Raw genomic sequence first — 23,246 nt, 5'->3', positions numbered from 1 at the left:
CACCGTCTCTCCATCTGGCAGGAAGTTTCATATTACGCCAGCATTGATAAAGGGCACACGTTGGTGTAATATAGTAGATCCTTGCATATTTCATATTCAACATTCTTTTTTTTTTGTAATTTCCATCCATCCATCGGTTTTCTGTGCCACTTATACTAATGGACAATTAACCTTTATATATTTTTTATAAGTCATTCATATTTTTATTATTTATAATAATATATTTATAATTTTTCCTCCCACATTCCAAAAACATGCTAGGTTAATTGGCGACTCCAAATTGTCCATAGGTATGAATGTGAGTGTGAATGGTTGTTTGTCTATATGTGCCCTGTGATTGGCTGGCCACCATTCCAGGGTCTACCACGCCTCTTGCCCAAAGACAGATTTTTTTAATTTATATTATTAAAATCCCAGCTGTAGCATGTTTTTGGAATGTGGGAGGAAACCGGAGTACCCGGAGAAAACCCACGCATGCACGGGGAGAACATGCAAACTCCACACAGAGATGGCCGAGGGTGGAATTGAACGCGGGTCTCCTTGCTGTGAGGTCTGCACGCTAACCACTCGTCCACCGTGCAGCCCTCACTTTTGTGTATGACTGCACATAATGGAAATGTACTTTGTGCATGTTTGTATGTGTTTCAGTTGCCTTCTTCTCACCAGAGTGCATTATGGTTTGGCTATCAGACCGCAGCTTCTTTTCAGGAAGCAGAAGTGTCATTTCTGCTAACCGTTTTCTCTTGTCACTCACACAAGCAACAACATAATGGACATGTCGGTAGTGCGAAACTTCACACCCGCACACAACTTTCTGCTCAACAACATGATGCGTAACTGGACGGTGTACATGTGTGATCTTTACTGTGTGTGCCAGTTGACCCTGACTTCCTCTTGGCGAGAAAGGGCGATGGGGAAAGGTCAAGGAAAGGTCAAGGATCAGCACTTGGTGTGGTGCTGAGGGCGAACTGGATTTTGAAGGGCACACCCGCCATGTTTGTGACATTCTTGGGACTTGAAGACTGCGTGTCTGTACTGTATATATTATATGTAATTTTATTTTTTTTAGTTTTATTTACTTATTTCACTGCTTTTCATGTCTTGCAGGTTCTATTTCTTTGTATTAAGCCCCGATTATAATGTAGCATTTTTTTTAGTGAGACTATAAGGAAGCAATGCGTCCCAACCTTTTATATTTCTATGCAATATTCCTCATTGCCTTCTTTGTTTCTTCACTATTTGCCCTTTCCCTAGCTACCCGCCGCTACGCCACTCCAAGTCCGAGTCGTGCTGAATGTCACGAGCCCTCTCTGGTTGCGTCCTGTTCTTTTTATAGCCGAGCAGCTGAAATGTGAGGGGTCACAATGGGAGGATAAATACAAGGGCCTGCCCCGTCCAGAGGGTGTCGCAGACGAACGCCACCCTCTCTCAGCTCTCTCCTCTTCTGACCTCAAAGGTAAAAAAGGACATTTGCGGCATTGCTTTGGTTCTTTTTTGTGTGTTTTCTTTGTAAAAGTACTGGAAAAGTGCATGCCTTACTTCAGTTTTTATAGCATTGTCTGAGTACTATCCTGAATGGGATTATGCAACAATTACTATACATTAGAACCAGAACAACGTAAACTATCCCATCTATGTCACTTCCTACCTTAAGGCTACCTATACATTGTTTCAAAATAGCTCATTATTAATAACTTATGTTATCTGTGAATACTTTCCAATACTGCGGAAGATTGAAGCCATACTTTATTGTTAAATGTTATTTTACCTATATAAATATTATACTATAATTATAATGTTTTAAACCTTTCATATAGAGGCAAGCTGGAGGTCACACTGACTTTTTTTTTTTTAACTTAAAACCCTTGTGGTTAGCGCGCAGGCCTCACAGCTTGGCGACCCAGGTTCAATTCCAACCTGTGTGGAGTTTGCATGTTCTCCCCGTGCATGCGTGGGTTTTCTCCGGGTACTCCGGTTTCCTCCCACATTCCAAAAACATGCTAGGTTAATTAGCGACTCCAAATTGTCCATAGGTATGAATGTGAGTGTGAATGGTTGTTTGTCTATATGTGCCCTGTGATTGGCTGGCTGGCAACCAGTCCAGGGTGTACCCCGCCTCTCGCCCGAAGACAGCTGGGATAGGCTCCAGCACCCCCGCGACCCTCGTGAAGATAAGCGGTATAAAATGAATGAATGAGCTGCAAAATGTTAATTATAAATGATATAAAATGTTATAAAATAATAAAATATAATAAATAATAATATAAAATAATTGAAAAATTATAAATAAATGTATTTTTATTTATAGCATTTTTTTCTGTTTTTTTTTTTTTCATTTTATTTTGTGAAAGCAAACTCTTTCTGTAACTGCTAAATTGTCTATATGTGCCCTGTGATTGGCTGGCCACCAGTCCAGGGTGTACCCCGCCTCTCGCCAAAAAGACAGCTGGGATAGGCTCCAGCACCCCCGCGACCCTCGTGAAGATAAGCAGTAGAAAATGAATGAATGAATGAATTTTTGTTGTTGGTGTTGTTATTATTAGAGATGGCTGATAATCGGTACTGATAATTATCGTCCTGATATCAGTATAAAAATGCAATATCATGAAAACCGATATTTTTATTTATTTTTTAATGTATTGTATACATACATACGTGTTCATTCCTCCACAGGACATGTTAAACATATCAATATCATTATCGGCATATCGGTTTTCTGAAAAAAAAAAGCCATGTGAGTGTGAATGGTTGTTTGTCTATATGTGCCCTGTGATTGGCTGGCCACCAGTCCAGGGTGTACCCCCGCCTCTCGCCCGAAGACAGCTGGGATAGGCTCCAGCACCCCCCCTGACCCTTGTTAGGATAAGCGGTAGAAAATGAATGAATGAAATCTAGATCAGGTGAAATCAAGCTTATTGTGCCCTGTTGTGTCCCAAACAGTAAAATCTAACGCCACGGGTAATTATAGTTTGGTATTCAACATGCATACAGGACCCTCTTTTATGTAACACCCTCGTGCTGAGTTCGAGTGCATGCACTGTGTATATTTAGTTCAGTCTTGTGTTTGGCAGGGGGGAGCAGAGGCGTGGTATGCGACAGAAGGTCAGGGATAAGAGGGAAGAAAATGGAATAGGTCAGGCACACGGTCGTGGATGTCAGATATGTAGAGGCGGGCGTGGAAGAGGTGCAGTTTGGGAAACGGTTTTTCACACGTGAAACCATGTGATCAACCGACCAAATCCATCAAGCTAACCTTGTCTTTAATCATTCCTCTTCCTCAGAGTCAAGATGCCTCACGCATACCCTTTCCTCACTCCTGAGCAGAAGAAGGAGCTCAGTGATATTGCTCTGAAGATCGTCGCTCCCGGCAAGGGAATACTTGCCGCAGATGAGTCTACCGGTAAAGAAGGGAGTTGGATACACATTTAGACCATACTCGTTTACCTGTTATTACATTCAAGACCAGTGATTGCTGTGTGTGTGGGACTTCCTGTCTTTGTGAGAGTGATATCAATTTAGCACCCTGCAAAACATGGCACGAAAAATGAACTTTATTTTTATTTTTTTGTGTGTCCCGTCCAGCCATTGGGGCAGATAGTACTGTTGATCTATGGTAATGGTAATGGTTTGATTTCATTTGAACATGCATCAGATTACAATTGAATGCATCACATAATCAGTTCACAGTTCCACATGTCCAAAAGGAGTAGGAAGAAGCAAAGCTTATTAAATCCTACCCCTCCATCTGGTACTGTTACAATCAGTAACTGTGACATTTGTTCACTTCCTGCTTTCCTAATATAGCATAAGGGTGGTTTTTTTTATTTAAATTTTTTTTGTCCCGTACTGAAGTATGAGGTGATATGGCAATTTAATTAATAATTAATAATTAATAATTAATAATTAATAATTAATAATTAATAATTAATAATTAATAATTAATAATTAATAATTAATAATTAATAATTAATAATTAATAATTAATAATTAATAATTAATAATTAATAATTAATAATTAATAATTAATAATTAATAATTAATAATTAATAATTAATAATTAATAATTAATAATTAATAATTAATAATTAATAATTAATAATTAATAATTAATAATTAATAATTAATAATTAATAATTAATAATTAATAATTAGTAATTAATAATTAATAATTAATAATTAATAGTTAATAATTAATAATTAATAATTAATAATTAATAATTGATTTGATTTGATTTGTCAATGATGGCTAAGGGTCACAATGGAGATGATATCACTGAAATGAAACAGAATTACAGCTTTACTTTGAAAATGAGCTTTAGATTGTTGAGGCATGGGAGGGGGGGGGGGTACTTGGAAGGGTCTCCAGGCTCGCAATGTGACTAAAGCCCCAATCCAGGAATAGATGGGGATCTACTGTGTGGCACCATGGAACCTCCAAAGTCAATCCCTTCTCATGGGAAATAATGCAAAGTGAATTCATTTGTTGTACATACTCTCATCATCTAAAACTCTGTGACTTCCTGCAGGTAGCGTGGCCAAGCGCTTCCAGAGCATCAATGCTGAGAACACTGAGGAGAACAGGAGGCTGTACCGCCAGCTCCTCTTCACCGCTGACGACCGCGCCACCCCTTGCATCGGCGGCGTCATCCTCTTCCACGAGACCATGTACCAGAAGACCGACGACGGCAAGCTTTTCCCCCAGCACCTCAAAGAGAAAGGCATGGTGGTGGGCATCAAGGTTGACAAAGGCGTCGTCCCTCTGGCCGGAACCAATGGCGAAACGACAACCCAGGGTGAGCTGAGAACATAAATGGAACACTCCGAAGTATTCCAATGTTTTGGTCACCTGACCTTCTGTTTTCTTCAGGTCTTGATGGATTGTATGAGCGCTGCGCCCAGTACAAGAAGGACGGTGCTGACTTCGCCAAATGGCGTTGTGTGCTGAGGATCACACCCACCACCCCCTCAAGGCTGGCCATCATTGAGAACGCCAACGTCCTGGCCCGTTATGCTAGCATCTGCCAGATGGTAATAGACAGTACATCCATGTCCAGTTTTACAATACACAAATAATATAATATAAATACCTGAATAATAATAATAATGTATGTTTTTTTCAACCTAATTATGCATTTTTGGCCTTGTGCGACTTATACTCCAATGCGACTTATGTATGTTTTTTTCTACCTAATTATGCATTTTTGGCCTTGTGCGACTTATACTCCAGTGCGACTTATGTATGTTTTTTTTCTACCTGATTATCAATTTTTGGCCTTGTGCGACTTACACTCCATCCGGTGTGACTTATGTATGTTTTTTTTCTACCTAATTATGCATTTTTGGCCTTGTGCGACTTATACTCCAGTGTGACTTATGTATGTTTTTTTCTACCTGATTATCAATTTTTGGCCTTGTGCGACTTACACTCCATCCGGTGTGACTTATGTATGTTTTTTTCTACCTAATTATGCATTTTTTGCCTTGTGCGACTTATACTCCAGTGCGACTTATGTATGTTTTTTTCAACCTAATTATGCATTTTTGGCCTTGTGCTACTTATACTCCAATGCGACTTATGTATGTTTTTTTCTACCTAATTATGCATTTTTGGCCTTGTGCGACTTATACTCCAGTGCGACTTATGTATGTTTTTTTTCTACCTAATTATGCATTTTTGGCCTTGTGCGACTTATACTCCAGTGCGACTTATGTATGTTTTTTTTCTACCTGATTATCAATTTTTGGCCTTGTGCGACTTACACTCCATCCGGTGTGACTTATGTATGTTTTTTTTTACCTAATTATGCATTTTTGGCCCTGTGCGACTTATACGCCAGTGCAACTTATGTATGTTTTTTTTCTACCTAATTATGCATTTTTGGCCTTGTGTGACTTATACTCCAGTGCGACTTATGTATGTTTTTTTTCTACCTAATTATGCATTTTTGGCCTTGTGCGACTTATACTCGGGTGCGACTTATGTATGTTTTTTTTCTACCTAATTATGCATTTTTGGCCTTGTGCGACTTATACTCCAGTGCGACTTATGTATGTTTTTTTTCTACCTGATTATCAATTTTTGGCCTTGTGCAACTTACACTCCATCCGGTGTGACTTATGTATGTTTTTTTTTACCTAATTATGCATTTTTGGCCTTGTGTGACTTATACTCCAGTACGACTTATGTATGTTTTTTTCTACCTAATTATGCATTTTTTTGCCTTGTGCGACTTATACTCCGGTGCGTCTCATGTATGTTTTTTTCTACCTAATTATGCATTTTTGGCCTTGCGCTACTTATACTCCAGTATGACTTATGTATGTTTTTTTCTACCTAATTATGTATTTTTGGCCTTGTGCGACTTATACTCCGGAGCGACTTATAGTCCAGAAAATACGGTAATTTCCTGTGTGATATTATGTCATTTTGCTCTGCAGCTTTCTAATCAATACATTTGTGCAGTATTATTATCATAAAATGTATTCATTTAATTAGCAGACAAAAAGGACACAACCAACAACCCCAGCTTCATCCCCGTCCAGTTTCATACACAAATAATAATATAATATAATAATAATAATAATATAAATACCTAAATAATAAACCGGATATGAGACATCCATGTCTTGAAAATAAATTGTTTTGAAATCAGATTATTAGTTTTAATTAATGCTGTGGGGTTGCTATAGAGCATCTTTAATCCGTTTAATAAAATCAGCTCCAAAAAAACATTTCATTTATTGTAATGGGTCTGCAAAACTGTTCATAAACTGAACTCCTTTAATGACTAATCAGAAGCGGTTCTATGGTAATTGGATTCTGCTTCAGACAGGAATTAGGAATTGAGCAGGAATTTTTGGCCCCATTTAAAAAAAAAACCATCACATTGGTCCCCATTTTTGTATTTTTTTAAATTTTCTTTTAATTGTTCTAACTTCGGGGCTGCACGGCGGTTGTGGGGTTAGCGCGCAGACCTCACAGCTAGGAGACCCGGGTTGAATTCCACCTTCGGCCATCTCTGTGTGGAGTTTGCATGTTCTCCCCGTGCATGCGTGGGTTTTCTCCGGGTACTCCGGTTTCCTCCCACATTCCAAAAACATGCTAGGTTAATTGGCGACTCCAAATTGTCCATAGGTATGAATGTGAGTGTGAATGGTTGTTTGTCTATATGTGCCCTGTGATTGGCTGGCAATAGAAAATGAATTGGATTTTGCCATTACAGAATAAACACATTTTTTGGTACTTCCATGGTATATTTAAATATACTTTCTGTGTTCCTCAGCATGGTATCGTCCCTATCGTGGAACCTGAGATCCTCCCTGACGGTGACCATGACCTGAAGAGGTGCCAGTATGTGACTGAGAAGGTCCTGGCTGCCGTTTACAAGGCTTTGTCAGACCACCACGTCTACCTGGAGGGAACTCTGCTCAAACCCAACATGGTAACCGCCGGCCACTCCTGCTCCTTCAAGTACAGCAATCAGGAGATCGCTATGGCAACTGTTACCGCCCTCCGCCGCACCGTGCCCCCAGCCGTCCCCGGTGCGACCAACCTCAGATGTTCTAAATTCTATTTCATAATTTGTGTGCATTTACTCAAGTCAATCAATCTCCATGCTTAGGAATCACCTTCTTGTCTGGCGGCCAGAGTGAAGAGGAAGCTTCCGTCAACCTGAACGCCATGAACCAGTGTCCTCTGCACAGGCCCTGGGCGCTGACCTTCTCGTACGGACGTGCCCTGCAGGCATCCGCCCTCAAGGCTTGGGGTGGCAAAAAGGAGAATGGAAAGGCATGCCAGGAGGAATTCATCAAGAGAGCTCTGGTGAGTTCAAATATTGCAATATTTATGTTATGGTGTTGCATTATATACATATTTATCATCTCATTTTCTTCTTCCAGGCCAACAGCCAGGCATGCCAGGGAAAATATGTTACCTCCGGATCCAGTGCTGCCGGTGGAGAGTCTCTGTTTGTGGCTAACCATGCCTATTAAGCACAAACACGCACTCTCATACTACATTATTACACCGTGGAAAGTCGTAGGACTTCTCTCTGCTATTGTAAAAACATCTTGGTTAGTGAAGGAGAGTGAAAAAAAAAACCTCCTCTTGGTTGTTGTCGCTGCGGCAAGAAGATTTGCCACCATTCCCTTAACCTTATGCCATTGCACAGGTAAAAATTCCCATGTTGTTTTTACACAGGTTGTACTACGTTCCATTGGACTGATTCCATCAACTGCAGTAATGTCCTTAATACTGGTTCAATGGAATAAAGCGTTTACCCTTATATGCTGTTTTACTTACTTTTGACTTTTTAGAATCACATTTAAACATTCACAAGAAGCGAGAGATGCTTGTAATGCTTGTATTGGTTATCTCGGCAACTGCCAAGTACCGGGTAAGTAAAGGGACACTTTTAGGATTATTAATGAAGAAATTACTACCGTATTTTCTGGACTATAAGTTGCACTTTTTTTCATAGGTTGGCTGTTCCTGAGACTTATACTCCAGAGCGACTTATAAATGAAAAAACTGTTTATGTTACATAAACACTGGACACCTTTTCTGTTTATGTTTATTTTTAGTGTAGCTGAATAACCATTGTGTTAGCATATCTTACATCTATTCAGCCTGTTCTCTATTCTTTTATTCATGTTAGAACTTGGCTTCCAAGATGACGTAATGTCTGTTTTGGTCACGTAGTTTGGAAAATAAATTACCCAAAAGAAGTGCGACTTATACTGCAGTGCGACTTATGTATTTTTTTTTCTACCTAATTATGCATTTTTGGCCTTGTGTGACTTATACCCCGGTGTGACTTATGTATGTTTTTTTCTACCTGATTATGCACTTTTGGCCTTGTGCGACTTATACTCTGGTGCGACTTATGTATGTTTTTTTTTACCTAATTATGCATTTTTGGCCCTGTGCGACTTATACTCCAATGCGACTTATGTATGTTTTTTTCTACCTAATTATGCATTTTTGGCCTTGTGTGACTTATACTTCAGTGCGACATATTATGTTTTTTTTCCTACCTAATTATGCATTTTTGGCCTTGTGCGACTTATACTCCAGTGCGACTTATGAATGTTTTTTTCTACCTAATTGTGCATTTTTTGCCTTGTGCAACTTATACTCCAGTGCGACTTATGTATGTTTTTTTCTACCTAATTATACATTTTTGGCTTTGTGCAACTTATACTCCGGAGCGACTTATAGTCCAGAAAATACGGTAATTTCCTGTGTGATATTATGTCATTTTGCTCTGCAGCTTTCTAATCAATACATTTGTGCAGTATTATTATCATAAAATGTATTCATTTAATTAGCAGACAAAAAGGACACAACCAACAACCCCAGCTTCATCCCCGTCCAGTCTCACAATACACAAATAATAATATAATATAAATATCTAAATAATAAACCGGATATGAGACATCCATGTCCTGAAAATAAATTGTTTTGAAATCAGATTATTAGTTTTAATTGACGCTGTGGGGTTGCTATAGAGCATCTCTAATCCGTTTAATAAAATCAGCTCCAAAAAAACATTTCATTTATTGTAATGGGTCTGCAAAACTGTTCATAAACTGAACTCCTTTAATGACTAATCAGAAGCGGTTCTATGGTAATTGGATTCTGCTTCAGACAGGATTCAGGAATAGAGCAGGAATTTTTGGCCCCATTTTAGTATTTTTTTATTTTCTTTTAATTGTTCTAACTTGGGGACTGCACGGCGGTCGTGTGATTAGCGCACAGACCTCACAGCTAGGAGACCCGGGTTCAATTCCACCCTTGGCCATCTCTGTGTGGAGTTTGCATGTTCTCCCCGTGCATGCGTGGGTTTTCTCCGGGTACTCCGGTTTCCTCCCACATTCCAAAAACATGCTAGGTTAATTAGCGACTCCAAATTGTCCATAGGTATGAATGTGAGTGTGAATGGTTGTTTGTCTATATGTGCCCTGTGATTGGCTGGCCACCAGTCCTGGGTGTACCCTGCCTCTCACCCAAACCTGGGATAGGCTCCAGCAACCCTTGCGACCCCCGTGAGGATAAGTGGTAGAAAATGAATGAATGAATATTCTAACTTGAGTTATTTGACTGTTTATGTTAGATTTCCCTGTCAAAAACAACATCCGGGTTGTTCAGACAGATTTTGTTTTATCACACAGCTTGAAAGCCCTGCAGGAGGAGCAAAATGCTAAGCCAAAAGAAACTCGTTGTGGTTGACTGGGTTATAGACAGCGCGCCACACGTGTAGCTGTCATGGCGAGGGTCACTGGAGTTGGACAAAACCACACCAATGTTAGCCCCTGGCACCTGTTCTCTGATCCATTTCTGGAAAAATGACACACGGGTGTAGGCTTCAGGGGCGGTGCCGGTGGTGCAGGGCATGCCGAAACCAGTGATTCCCACCTGGATCCACCTGGAGTCTTGTTTGCATTGCAAAGGTCCACCTGAATCACCCTGAAGACCAAATAAAGTCATTCATATGACAGCTAACTTGCATAATGATCAATCAATAATTATTATTATAATATATATATTTTATATTTCACCATGCATGCTCCATTGTCCCTCAACCCGGCACAGATTATTTTGTTGTTGAACGTGTGAGCTCCAGATGGGAAGTAGCTGCTGCATTGCTTATTTTCAATGATGGGGACCTCAATCCCTTGCAGGGTCTCTGATGTGCCTGATACTATAGGGGGGCAGAATTCAACTTACAGTCAAGTCAATGTTGTATTTTTTTACTTTTTATATACAATACATCCCTTCATTTATCATAGCCACATGCAGTGTTGCAGTGTAGTATTTTAGTGTTGATTACAGTATCGGTGTGGTGGTTTATGATTATGTCTACTGTTGTGTCTTGAGATAAAAATTTCCATGTTTGGGTCCAAAAAAGTTGAAAAGTAACATAAAAAATACTTTACATTTTTATGATTATTATTTTAGCTCTTGGTTGCATGGCAGTCGGGTCCAAAAAAAGGTGAAAAGTAACATAAAAAATACTTAACTTTTTTATGATTATTATTTTGTGAGTGTGAATGGTTGTTTGTCTATATGAGCCCTGTGATTGGCTGGCCACCAGTACAGGGTCTACCCCGCCTCTCGCCCGAGGACAGCTGGGATAGGCTCCAGCACCCCCGCGACCCTCGTGAGGAAAAAGCGGTAGAAAATGAATGAATGAATGATTATTATTTTAGGTCTTGGTTGCACGGCAGTCGAGTGGTTAGCGCGCAGACCTTACAGCTAGGAGACCTGAGTTCAATCCCACCCTCGGCCATCTCTGTGTGGAATTTACATGTTCTCTCCATGCATGCGTGGGTTTTCTCCGGGTACTCCGGTTTCCTCCCACATTCCAAAAACATGCTAGGTTAATTAGCGACTCCAAATTGTCCATAGGTATGAATGTGAGTGTGAATGGTTGTTTGTCTGTATGTGCCCTGTGAACTATATAAACTATAAATATTCAGACTTTTCTCTTGAACAAAAAAAACAAGGATACTCACAGTTTGTCAGTGGGCCCCAGCCTGTGGCCCAGCACATGGTGCCATTGCGGATCTGACTGGAGTTACTTGCAATGCAAATAGGTCGGATGTAGTTAGTGTAATTGACAGGGGTGCTGAGCCTCATTAGAGCGACATCGTTTTCACGGGTTAGCGATGCGTAGTCAGGGTGCTGGATGATCTGTGACAGGTTTCTGGACACTTGATTGGGATTGGGTCCACTCTGATTGTGTCTTCCAAGGTATAGGGTCCACAGAGGTAATGAAACACTGCAGTTAACAGGGACAGAATGTGAGAGAAAAGTCGGATGATATAGCATCACAGTTGTATACAGTATAAAGTTTGATGTTTTGGAAGACCATGATTGAGCGTGGCTGCACGGCGGACAAGTGGTTAGCGCAGCTAGGAGACCAGGGTTCAATTCCACCCTTGGCTATCTCTGTGTGGAGTTTGCATGTTCTCCCTGTGCATTTAGTATGCATTATGTTAATTTTAGGCTGCACAGTGGTTGTGTGGTTAGCACGCAGACCTCACAGCTAGGAGTTCCCGGGTTCAATTCCACCCTCGGCCATCTCTGTGTGGAGTTTGCATGTTCTCCCCGTGCATGCGTGAGTTTTCTCAGGGTACTCCGGTTTCCTCCCACATTCCAAAAACATGCTAGGTTAATTGGCGACTCACTGTGCAATATCTGATCAACCTCCATGTGCAATATTAAGGGCTCTAAATGCAATATACTAAGTTCTATGTGAAGTGAACTGTTGATTTTGTTAATATTTGGGTTGTTTATATTGTTTATTTTTTTATATTGTGTATTTTGTACTGCTTAACTGATTCTGTACTCTTGCTGCTGTGAAATACAAATTTCCCCACTGAGGGACAAATAAAAGCATATCTTATCTTAAATTGTCCATAGGTATGAATGTGAGTGTGAATGGTTGTTTGTCTATATGTGCCCTGTGATTGGCTGGTGACCGAAGACAGCTGGGATAGGCTCCAGCACCCTCGTGAGGGAAAAGCGGTAGAAAACGAATGAATGAATGATTGAGCGCTTACGTGTTGATGCAGTGGGCAGCAGTGAGTACCCATTCATTGCTGATTAGCGTCCCTCCACAGGTGAATTGCCCATTAACAGCCAGGTAGACTTGCCAGGGCCATGAACCCTCTTGGGCATCCTCGCCTCCCGCTATCCTTGTGTTCAGGGGTACTACGCCACAATCTGGGGAAACATTTCAAGCTCTATTGTATTGCATCCATGTGATTCAGATATTGCTGCACTTACTCTGAGCTGCGGTGCCTGTTTGAAAAGAGAAAATTAAAAAAAAATTTTTTATTGCATTCAGATTGCATCTAGATACGCTTTCCGGGGTGTGTAAAAACTCACCTCGTCTTGTGAGAAGTGTACCCAAAAACAGAGCCCACACTGTCCACGGGATCATGGTGTTGGTCAAGTACAGGGAGATTCTGATTAAATATTCCCAGCCTAACCTGGACTTTATAGCCACTACTCCTTCCAAACCTGTTCTTGAACCTGATTTTCTTTTTTTTAATCTAGACCATCATCGACAAAAAAAAAAAAAAAAATCAAAGAAAAAAGCATCGGTATGCAATCTTACAGGTCCAGCAATGATATCTCCAGAAAATCATCTTTAAACATTCTTGTTTTCAGTTTCATTTTGGTTATGATTCAATCATTTCATTGACAGTTTTTTTCAGCTTTTTTTTACAGCTCACTGATTACTAAAACATGACATGGTCATGTGTGAGTTTATTATCAGACCAGCTTTGTTTGATCACTTTTCATTTCAGTCTTCATTTTGTGTTTCTTCCGCAGAAGTTTGTTTTGGCTTCAGGTCATGAACTAATGGCCGGACATTCTCCTGAAGGAGCTCTTGGTGCACAGCAGAATCCTGACACAGCAAAACAGCCCCAGGCCATCACACTACCACCACCATATTTGAAGCCGTCCTGTCTCCAAATGGCTGGACATTCTCCTGAAGGAGCTCTTGGTGCACAGCAGAATCCTGACACAGCAAAACAGCCCCAGGCCATCACACTACCACCACCATATTTGACGCCGTCCTGTCTCCAAATGGCCGGACATTGTCCTTCAGGATTTCTTGGTACACAGCAGAATCCTGACACAGCAAAACAGCCCCAGACCATCACACTACCACCACCATATTTGACGCCATCCTGTCTCCAAATGTACGCACATTCTCCTTCAGGATTTTTTGGTATATTACAGAAACCTGACACAGCAAAACAGTCCCACACCATCACACTACCACCACCATATTTGACGCCATCCTGTCTCCAAATGGCCGGACATTCTCCTTCAGGATTTCTTGGTACACAGCAGAATCCTGACACAGCAAAACAGCCCCAGACCATCACACTACCACCACCATATTTAAAGCCGTCTTGTCTCCAAATGGCTGGACATTCTCCTTCAGGGTTTTTTGGTACGCAGAAGAATCCTGACACTGCAGAACAGCCCCCAACCATCATACTACCACCACTTTATTTGAAGCCGTCCTGTCTTCAAATGGTCGGACATTCTCCTTCAGGATTTCTTGGTACGCAGAAGAATCCTGACACAGCAAAACAGCCCCAGACCATCACACTACCACCACCTTATTTGAAGCCGTCCTGTCTCCAAATGGCCGGACATTCAGACTACCACCACCATATTTGAAACCGTCCTGTCTCCAAATGGCCGGACATTCTCCTTCAGGATTTTTTGGTACACAGCAGAATCCTGACACAGCAAAACAGCCCCAGACCCATCACACTACCACCACCATATTTGAAGCCGTCCTATCTCCAAATGGCCGGACATTCTCCTTCATGATCTTTTGGTACACAGCAGAATCCCAACACAGCAAAACAGCCCCAGACCATCACACTACCACAAACTTATTTGAAGCCATCCTGTCTCCAGATGGCTGGACATTGAGACTACCACCACCATATTTGAAGCCGTCCTGTCTCCAAAGGGCCGTACATTCTCCTTCAGGATTTTTTGGTATATAGCAGAATCCTGACACAGCAAAACAGTCCCACACCATCACACTACCACCACCTTATTTGAAGCTGTCCTGTCTCCAAATGGCTGGACATTCTCCTTCAGGATTTTTTGGTATATAGTAGCAGAATCTTGACACAGCAAAACAGCCCCACACCATCACACTACCACCACATTATTTGAAGCCGTCCTGTCTCCAGATGGCCGGACATTCAGACTACCACCACCATATTTGAAGCCGTCCTGGAAGGGACTTTGGACATTTGGTACACAGTGCCATATTAATTCAATTACATGGGTTCCTTTTTGTAGATTTTTATATAAGAATCATTAGAATTTAATTATGTCATCACATCGTGCTACAAAATATTGTAATATATACTAATACATGCATACCCGACTCCGCTCAACTATAGCGACAGTTACCAAGCGCTGACATAACGTGGCTATTTATAAGTCGATTGATTGTCTTCAGTCATCTTCCCCTCAGATTCCTTTGCAAAACCAAAATAGGATCTTTCACTAAGGAGGAAAAGCCATGATTGTTGTTTGCAGGGGTACATTACAAACTGTGCATGTGCGCCCTCTCCTGACGGCTCGACGCTTATAGGACTCAAAAAGGGACAAGATCACTCAATGCACGTCAGAATAAAGACAACATTGCTTAAAATCACAGATCTTTTATTACAATAAAGCAAAAAATCAAGTCATAAAGATGTCTGCATTTACACACAATGCAAGTTAATATGTTAATACATCACTGTCCATTTGAAGCCAAAACTTTGAGATAGTCTAAAAACGACTGAAACCTTCTCTTCATATTATACAGTATTTTTACAGAGTTGTTGCACGGAATGTAATAATCCAGTTGTTGACTTGCATGCAGTGTTGTGATTGAACGTAATTGTAAATAAAGATTGTGACAATGCACCAGGGCTGCACGGTTGTCCAGTGGTTAGCATGCAGGCCACACAGCTAGGTGAACCGAGTTCAATTTCACCCTCGGCCATCTCTGTGTGGAATATGCATGCGTGTTTTTTTTCCAGGTACTCCGGTTTCCTCCCACATTCCAAAAACATGCTATGAATGTGAGTGTGAATGGTTGTTTGTTTATATGTGCCCTGTGATTGGCGGGCCACCAGTCCAAGGTGTACTCTCCGCCTGAAGACAGCTGGGATAGGCTCAAGCAACCCTCGTGAAGATAAGCAGTAGAACATGAATGAATGAATACAATCAGCACCACTGTTTAGGTCCAGCTATTACATGACAAGATATATTTACGCTCCTGCTGCAACAGTATGTGATTCTCAGTGCTCACATTTTACCAACGGCGGCGCAACACATTGCATTACCCATGAAGCATTGCACACTCCAAGCCGGATAATCCAGCAGTTCTTAAAGTGGACCTATTATTTCCCGCTTTTCCGACCTATAAAAGTAGTTAGAATGTTGTAATCTTATGTTAAACCATACCAAAGTTTCAGATAATGAAGTTTGCGCATTTGGATGTGATCCCTAAAAGAAGTTTGGTATGGCTCAAAACGCTCACTTTCAGAGGGCGTAGCTAAACTGTTCTTTTGTGATGTCACAGAGGAGCGTGGCTGTAGAAAAACACTTAATATTCAATATTGTTCAACAATTCCACTTGGACCATACAGAACAGTTTTAGAAAAAGAAGGTCAGTCTTTCGTTCTCTTCTATCCAGCCTTTCAATTTCTATGCCGCTTATCCTCACGAGGGCCGCGGGTGCGCTTGAGCTTTTTCACCTAAAATAATGAAATGAACTGAACATTAAACGAGTTAAAAAAATTTGAAGGTGAATCGTTGATAATTACGGTACGATGTGTGAAGTGACATTTGACCTAGTTCATGCGAACTATGAACTTGCACAACACTGCTTGCATGCATGTGAGATGTGGATGGAATCATTGTATGGAAAGCATACAGACGGAAGAATAAGTGAAGTTCACAAAGTACAGAAAATGAAATCGGTCATTTTGATTAAGTCACTTTTTATACCATATGATCAAGTGCTAAATTCTGCAAAGAAACCCCATGAACTGTATGTGTAGTCTAATTCTGTACCAGAACGCGCTGTCATGAGTTACAGCGCCTGAATGAACACCAGGAGGAGTAACAGGCAAAGGCCCGAAAGACTTGCTTTGGTTGCAGAGCCTTCACAAACAAAGCTGTTGTCCTGGTCGATACCAGTGGCAGTGTGGGTCACAAAGCTAATGTTTGCCCCTGCCACTTGCTCTGTGATCCAGTTCTGGTAAAACGACACACGAGCAAAGACTTCCGGGAAACCTCTGTTGGCGCAAGGGACGCCGAAACTGGTGATACCCGCCTGGATCCATCTCGAGCCCTGTTTACATTGCACAGGTCCACCTGAATCACCCTGAAAAAAAAAAAAACATTGTCAGAGTAAGCCCAGATGAAGACGTCAAAGATGAAGATCTAATTACGATATTTTTGTTCACAGTTTTGGACAGTTACACATGTCCAAAGGGAATTAAATTAAATATAATAAAAAAAAATATTCAATATAATTACATTTTTAAATTAAATTAAATATAATTACTTTTTTAATTAAACATCATTTAATTCTTTTAAAATTAAATATAATTTTTTTTTAATTCAATATAATATATTTTTTTATTCAATATAATAGAATTTTATTAAATTACATTAAATTAAAAAAAATAAACAAATTTAATAAAATGTAATAAAATTTAATAAAATGTAATAAAATTTAATAAAATTTAATAAAATTTAATAAAATTTAATAAAATTTAATAAAATTTAATAAAATTTAATAAAGTATGTGATCTTATTATCACATACTATTTAATCATGAGCTTATTATCACGTACTATTTAATCAAAAGACCATTTTGTTTCCAGAAGATTTTCAGTTTATTACATGTATTATATCTAAACTGTGTAAACACAGGAAGTCTAATTACAATATTTTTGTTCACATTTTTGGACAGTTCCATATGTCCAAAGGGAATGAAATTAAATATAATTTTAAAAAAATATTCAATATAATTACATTTTTAAATTAAATTAAATATAATTAAATTTTTAAATTGAATTAAATATAATTACTTTTTTAATTAAACATAATTTAATTCTTTTAAAATTAATATAATTTATTTTTTTTAATTAAACATAATTTAATTCTTTTAAAATTAAATATAATTTATTTTTTTAATTCAATATAATATAATTTTTTTATTCAATATAATATAATTTTATTAAATTACATTAAATTAAATTTTTTTTTTTAAATTAATAACATTTAATAAAATTTAATAACATTTAATAAAGTATGTGATCTTATTATCACATACTATTTAATCATGAGCTTATTATCACGTACTATTTAATCAAAAGACCATTTTGTTTCCAGAAAATGTTCAGTTTATTACATGTATTATATCTAAACAGTGTAAACACAGGAAGTTTAGCTTTCGTTTTTCCATCATGTAACGTGCCAGAGAGTTGAATTTTGATTTGAGAGAATCAGGCTCGTATTCATCCCCATTTTCTTTTCTGATTGATAAAATAAACATAGACATGTATTTGTCTAACTCAGGCGGGGGAATACTTTCTACCAGTCTTTGTTCGTTCTTGCAGTTGATGAGCCATTCAGAAAAAAGCTTGAGGTCGCCCTTGGTTTTCCGACTTGTATTTGCATTTTCAGTTTTTTCGATCATTTCAAGAGTGTCCTCCTCATTAATGGTGATAAAACGTTCCATTTCTAATATTCTGTTTGCTATTTTCCCTATTTGTCTTTCGCCGGGAGTGTCAACCGCTGACATGTTGACAAGAGCACAGACGGCAGCAAAACATACGGGCCTTTTCCCGTATCATTCATGGGCGGTTTCTAGGGTACAGGGCCAATTAATACTGTAGTATGTGATAATTATAGGTTATCACATGGTTTGTGATAGTCAGTATCGACCTTCGGTCCCGGGCTGACCTCCGGTACAGGGCCAATTAATACTGTAGTATGTGATAAATATCCATATAGTCCATATAGGACTAGCATGCCCTCTTGTGGCTGGGTGCGATCACAAGAACAATGCATTTGCATTGGATACATGGATTGGTAGCAAATACACAACAATGGGTTGCAAATTCAGTCAGGCACTAACCTGGCATATTCCTCTGCCCTCCTCCCCGGCACACAGCATGTTGCTGGTGATGTCATGCGGCAAAAGGCTGTAGCTGCAGCCGCATTGTCTATTTCCAATCACCGGAATCCTCACTTCTTGCAGCCTCTCAAAGGCCACGTTTGGCTCTGCAGTCATCACAAGGATAAATTGTCAAATTGACGTATAAAGTCACAGCACACTAATAACAATGATTAGGTTAAATCACATACAGTCATGTGGGCCCTAAAATGTCCACTTTGCTATCACAGTTAGATAGATGTAGATAAAGAATGGGTAGGTAGTGAAAGATACCCACGATCAGCCCCCAGTCTGCCCCATCCTGTGGCCCAGCACATGGTGCCGTTGTGGAACTGGCTGTTGCTGCTTGCCATGCAGACAGGTCGGATGTAGTTGTTGTAAGTGACGGGGCTGCTCAGCTTAAAGAGGGCAATATCGTTTTCAAATGTGACGTTGTTATAGTCTGGATGAACGATGACCTGGCTCACAGTGCGTGAGACCTCTTGAGGATTTGTGCCGGTCTGATTCTGTTTTCCAAAGTACATGAGCCATGGAGAAGTTGAAGTGCTACAATGTAAACGGAAGGAGGGAGAAAAATGGTAATGGTTTTATTTCATTTGAACATGCATCAGATTACAATTGAATGCATCACATAATCAGTTCACAGTTCCACATGTCCAAAAGGAGTAGGAAGAAGCAAAGCTTATTAAATCCTACCCCTCCATCTGGTACTTTTACAATCAGTAACTGTTATATTTGTTCACTTCCTGCTTTCCTAATATAACTTAATTTTTTTTTAATTTTTAATTTTTACTTTTTACTTTTTAATTTTTAATTTTTGATTTTTGATTTTCGATTTTCGATTTTCGATTTTCGGTTTTCGGTTTTCGGTTTTCGGTTTTCAATTTTCAATTTTCAATTTTCAATTTTCAATTTTCAATTTTTAATTTTTAATTTTTAATTTTTAATTTTTAATTTTTAATTTTTAATTTTTAATTTTTTAGTGGATTTTTTTTGTCACGTACCGAAGTACAAGGTGATATGACCATCCAATGACATAATGGGTACCATAGTAAGTGTCAATATAGTGATATATATGTATATAGCACATAGGTATGAATGTGAGTGTGAATGGTTGTTTGTCTATATGTGCCCTGTGATTGGCTGGCCACCAGTCCAGGGTGTACCTCGCCTTTCGACCGGAGACAGCTGGGATAGGCTCCAGCACCCCCGCGACCCTCGACCCTTGAATTGTTGTTGTTGTTGTTGATATCATGAAAAACGATATTTTTTTAATGTATTGTATATTTACATATGTGTTCATTCCTCCACAGGATCATGTTACACATATCAATATCAGCATCGGCATATCGGTTTTCTGAAAAAAAAAGCCAATATCAATAATAATCCCGCATTATTATGACAGATTTGAGCAGTATTTCCAGTCCCATTGGTAGCAGTAATGTTATCTGCCAAACAAATGAAAGATAAGACGGCCTTTCTATAATAATAATTACAGTATGTCTCATAATAGCATCCGCATGTGTACTTAGATTAAATGATTAGGCTTGGCTCATACCACAGCGTTCAATAAATCCTTTCAAGATAACAATGTAGTCATTATATTGACACCATTAGTCATACCAAACACATTTATTGTTGTAAGTGGGTTGGTCCTCTTTGAACTTTGAACCCATTCAGTTTCCTTACTTTTCAATGCAGTGAGCTGCCGTGAGCACCCAGTCCTCGCTGATCAAGGTCCCTCCACAAATGTGAAAGCCCGTGAAGTGCATGCTGACTTGCCAAGGCCACCAGCCCGCCAGGGCGTCCTCACCTCCGACTATCCTGCTGTTCAGTGGTGCCTCTCCACAGTCTGGGTGAACGTGAAAGGTGTCAGTGAATAACACGTCAAAGCCTCTTCTGCTGTATATGCTTGGCATGTTAAAAAATAAATAAGCAGTGCTTACCCTGAGCCTTTAAGTCACCTGTAGGGAAAGAGATGAAAAATCAATTGCCATTCCAGCAAATTTAACTGCAACAAAGCATGAAATTATAATTTTTGGATTTAATATTGAAGTGTTGCACAATGCGTCTCTCTCCCAAAACAGAGAATTCCCTACCTATAGTATACGCATGACACACATACCGGTAAGTTATTGTTTCCGAGTTCAGAAAACATTCTTCCTCATTCTTCCTTTCATTTGAGCTGACAACTTGGTAATGGCAATGGTAATGGTAATGGTAATGGTAATGGTAATGGTAATGGTAATGGTAATGGTAATGGTAATGGTCATGGTCATGGTCATGGTCATGGTCATGGTCATGGTCATGGTCATGGTAATTGTAATGGTAATGGTCATGGTCATGGTCATGGTCATGGTCATGGTCATGGTCATGGTCATGGTCATGGTCATGGTCATGGTCATGGTAATGGTAATGGTAATGGTAATGGTAATGGTAATGGTAATGGTTTAATTTCATTTGAACATGCATCAGATTACAATTGAATGCATCCCATAATCAGTTCACAGTTCCACATGTCCAAAAGGAGTAGGAAGAAGCAAAGCTTATTAAATCCTACCCCTCCATCTGGTACTTTTACAATCAGTAACTGTTACATTTGTTCACTTCCTGCTTTCCTAATATAGTTTGGGGTTTTTTTTTGTTATTTTTTATACACAGCTTTTCTGCAATGAGAGCTTCTTCCTTGTAGTTGAACATCTTGTAGGTCCCTTATACAAATAGGATCGTTAACTCGGACTATATATTTCATTTGGAATGATTTGTATTATTTTAACTGTGCTTTATTAACTGTGAGAGTGTTCTAAGATCCCTTTCACTCTAGTGCCCCTACTTTTACAATCAGTAACTGTTACATTTGTTCACTTCCTGCTTTCCTAATATAGTTTTTTTTTATTAAATTTTTTTAATTTATTTTTTTAATTTATTTTTGTCACGTACCGAAGTACGAGGTGACTTATCTTTACTAAAAGTTGTTAGTATTAAGTCATTACCAAAGTAAATTTACAATCAGTAACTGTTACATTTGTTCACTTCCTGCTTTCCTAATATAGTTGAAGTTTATTTATTTATTTTTGTCATGTACCGAAGTACGTGGCGATATGACCATACAATGACATAATGGTTACCATAGTAACTGTCAATATAGTGATATATATATAGCACATCATGACTGGTTCAAGACTCAATTGAACTCAAGTGAACTTAATTCATGTCCATCAGTATAAAATATACTAATACATTTGCGACCATGAGAGAACCGATAATGTTCAAATTTTGCTCTCTTAAATTTTAATAGCGAGTATTGACAATAAAAAAGTGGAATTCACATGAATGAATGACAGCTAGCTGTGTTATTAGGCAACAGGTGGTTGTTCAACAATCTACCAAAATGAGCATTAAAAATATATATACCGATATTGTATATTGTCCTACCTTGCATTGAGAGTAGTACGCCCAAGAAAAGAGGCCACATTGTCCGCAGCATCATGTTGTTCTCGTGCAGAAAGACGCTCCGTGTTTCCCTTTCCTGTCCTCCTGCGAGTGTTTTTGTACGTCAGCCACTCCCAAATAAACCTGTTCTTTAATACCTGAAGTCCATGGTGATTTCATGTCATGACCAAAATGGGAGGGAAAGGGCAATTCTTTGTGTGTGGATGTCTTTCCATGGTCTTGTTGATAAGATAACTAATCAGTTCTCAGTAGCCCAACTTTGGAATGTGAACCTACTAGTCTTGACAGCCACAGAAGGCGGAACAATGCCGATAACGTAGCTGTAACATGAACTTCAACCAATGTAGACTGGGATGTTTTACATGAAAAGAATCCGGACTGAGTAAATGCAAAGTCACTCTTACAGTCCAGCGTATTATTCTTTGGTTTTTGAAAAGAAATTGTTTGATGTGACAGAGATTGTGGGTACACGTGAACATTTGAGTACATGCCTCTTTGGTAAATAAAGCTTATGTAATGAGCAATATGTTTTCTTTGCTCAAGGTAGGGACAAACAATGCAGTGACTAATTCACGTTGTTTGTACGTCTTTTATGTCAATGGAATTTTCCCACTGCACAAAGCATTCAAATATTCATTCACTCATTGCTGGAGCCTATCCCAGCTGTCTTCAGACGAGAGGCGGTGTACATCCTGGACTGGTCGCCAGCCAGCCAATCACAGGGCACATATAGACAAACAACCATTCACACTCACATTCATACCTATGGACAATTTGGAGTCGCCAATTAACCTAGCATGTTTTTGGAATGTGGGAGGAAACCGGAGTACCCGGAGAAAACCCACGCATGCACGGGGAGAACATGCAAACTCCACACAGAGATGGCCGAGGGTGGAATTGAACTTGGGTCTCCTAGCTGTGAGGCCTGCGCGCTAACCACTTAAGCAACATACAAAATAATAATATTTACATAATATGTATATTGAAGTTCATGTACTGTATTGTACACAATTTATATATATATATCATTCATTCATTCATTTTCTACCGCTT

General features: G+C 39.3%; 3 protein-coding genes across 3 annotated transcripts; 1 reads left to right on the top strand and 2 right to left on the bottom strand.

The window, feature by feature from the left end:
* Nucleotides 1-1,366: 1,366 nt before the first annotated feature.
* Nucleotides 1,367-8,285, top strand: aldoab (aldolase a, fructose-bisphosphate, b). The gene is made up of 7 exons (XM_058061995.2): nt 1,367-1,456; nt 3,282-3,400; nt 4,527-4,793; nt 4,868-5,028; nt 7,284-7,542; nt 7,623-7,822; nt 7,900-8,285. The coding sequence occupies exons 2-7, from the start codon at nt 3,289-3,291 to the stop codon at nt 7,990-7,992; spliced, it is 1,092 nt and encodes a 363-aa protein (XP_057917978.1). The 5' UTR covers nt 1,367-1,456; nt 3,282-3,288; the 3' UTR covers nt 7,993-8,285.
* A 1,255-nt stretch (nt 8,286-9,540) lies between these two features.
* LOC131109726 (chymotrypsin-like protease CTRL-1) lies at nt 9,541-13,009 on the bottom strand. The gene is made up of 6 exons (XM_058061997.2): nt 12,896-13,009; nt 12,794-12,808; nt 12,568-12,730; nt 11,518-11,783; nt 10,561-10,703; nt 9,541-10,468 (listed from the first exon to the last, which is right to left on the bottom strand). The coding sequence occupies exons 1-6, from the start codon at nt 12,948-12,950 to the stop codon at nt 10,166-10,168; spliced, it is 945 nt and encodes a 314-aa protein (XP_057917980.2). The 5' UTR covers nt 12,951-13,009; the 3' UTR covers nt 9,541-10,165.
* Nucleotides 13,010-15,203: 2,194 nt separating this feature from the next.
* Nucleotides 15,204-22,325, bottom strand: LOC131109725 (chymotrypsin-like protease CTRL-1). Its single transcript, XM_058061996.2, has 6 exons — nt 22,176-22,325; nt 20,687-20,704; nt 20,430-20,592; nt 19,018-19,286; nt 18,702-18,847; nt 15,204-16,937 (listed from the first exon to the last, which is right to left on the bottom strand). Exons 1-6 carry the CDS (start codon nt 22,228-22,230, stop codon nt 16,644-16,646), a joined length of 945 nt encoding a protein of 314 aa, XP_057917979.2. The 5' UTR covers nt 22,231-22,325; the 3' UTR covers nt 15,204-16,643.
* Between the last annotated feature and the right edge of the window lie 921 nt (nt 22,326-23,246).

Source organism: Doryrhamphus excisus, unplaced genomic scaffold, assembly GCF_037039965.1.
Source record: "Doryrhamphus excisus strain RoL-2023G ecotype Guam unplaced genomic scaffold, RoL_Dexc_Guam_v1.1 HiC_scaffold_24, whole genome shotgun sequence".
Classification (NCBI taxonomy): domain Eukaryota; kingdom Metazoa; phylum Chordata; class Actinopteri; order Syngnathiformes; family Syngnathidae; genus Doryrhamphus; species Doryrhamphus excisus.
The sequence above is the reverse complement of the archived record's forward strand: the minus strand, read 5'-3'. Positions and strand labels throughout refer to the sequence as shown.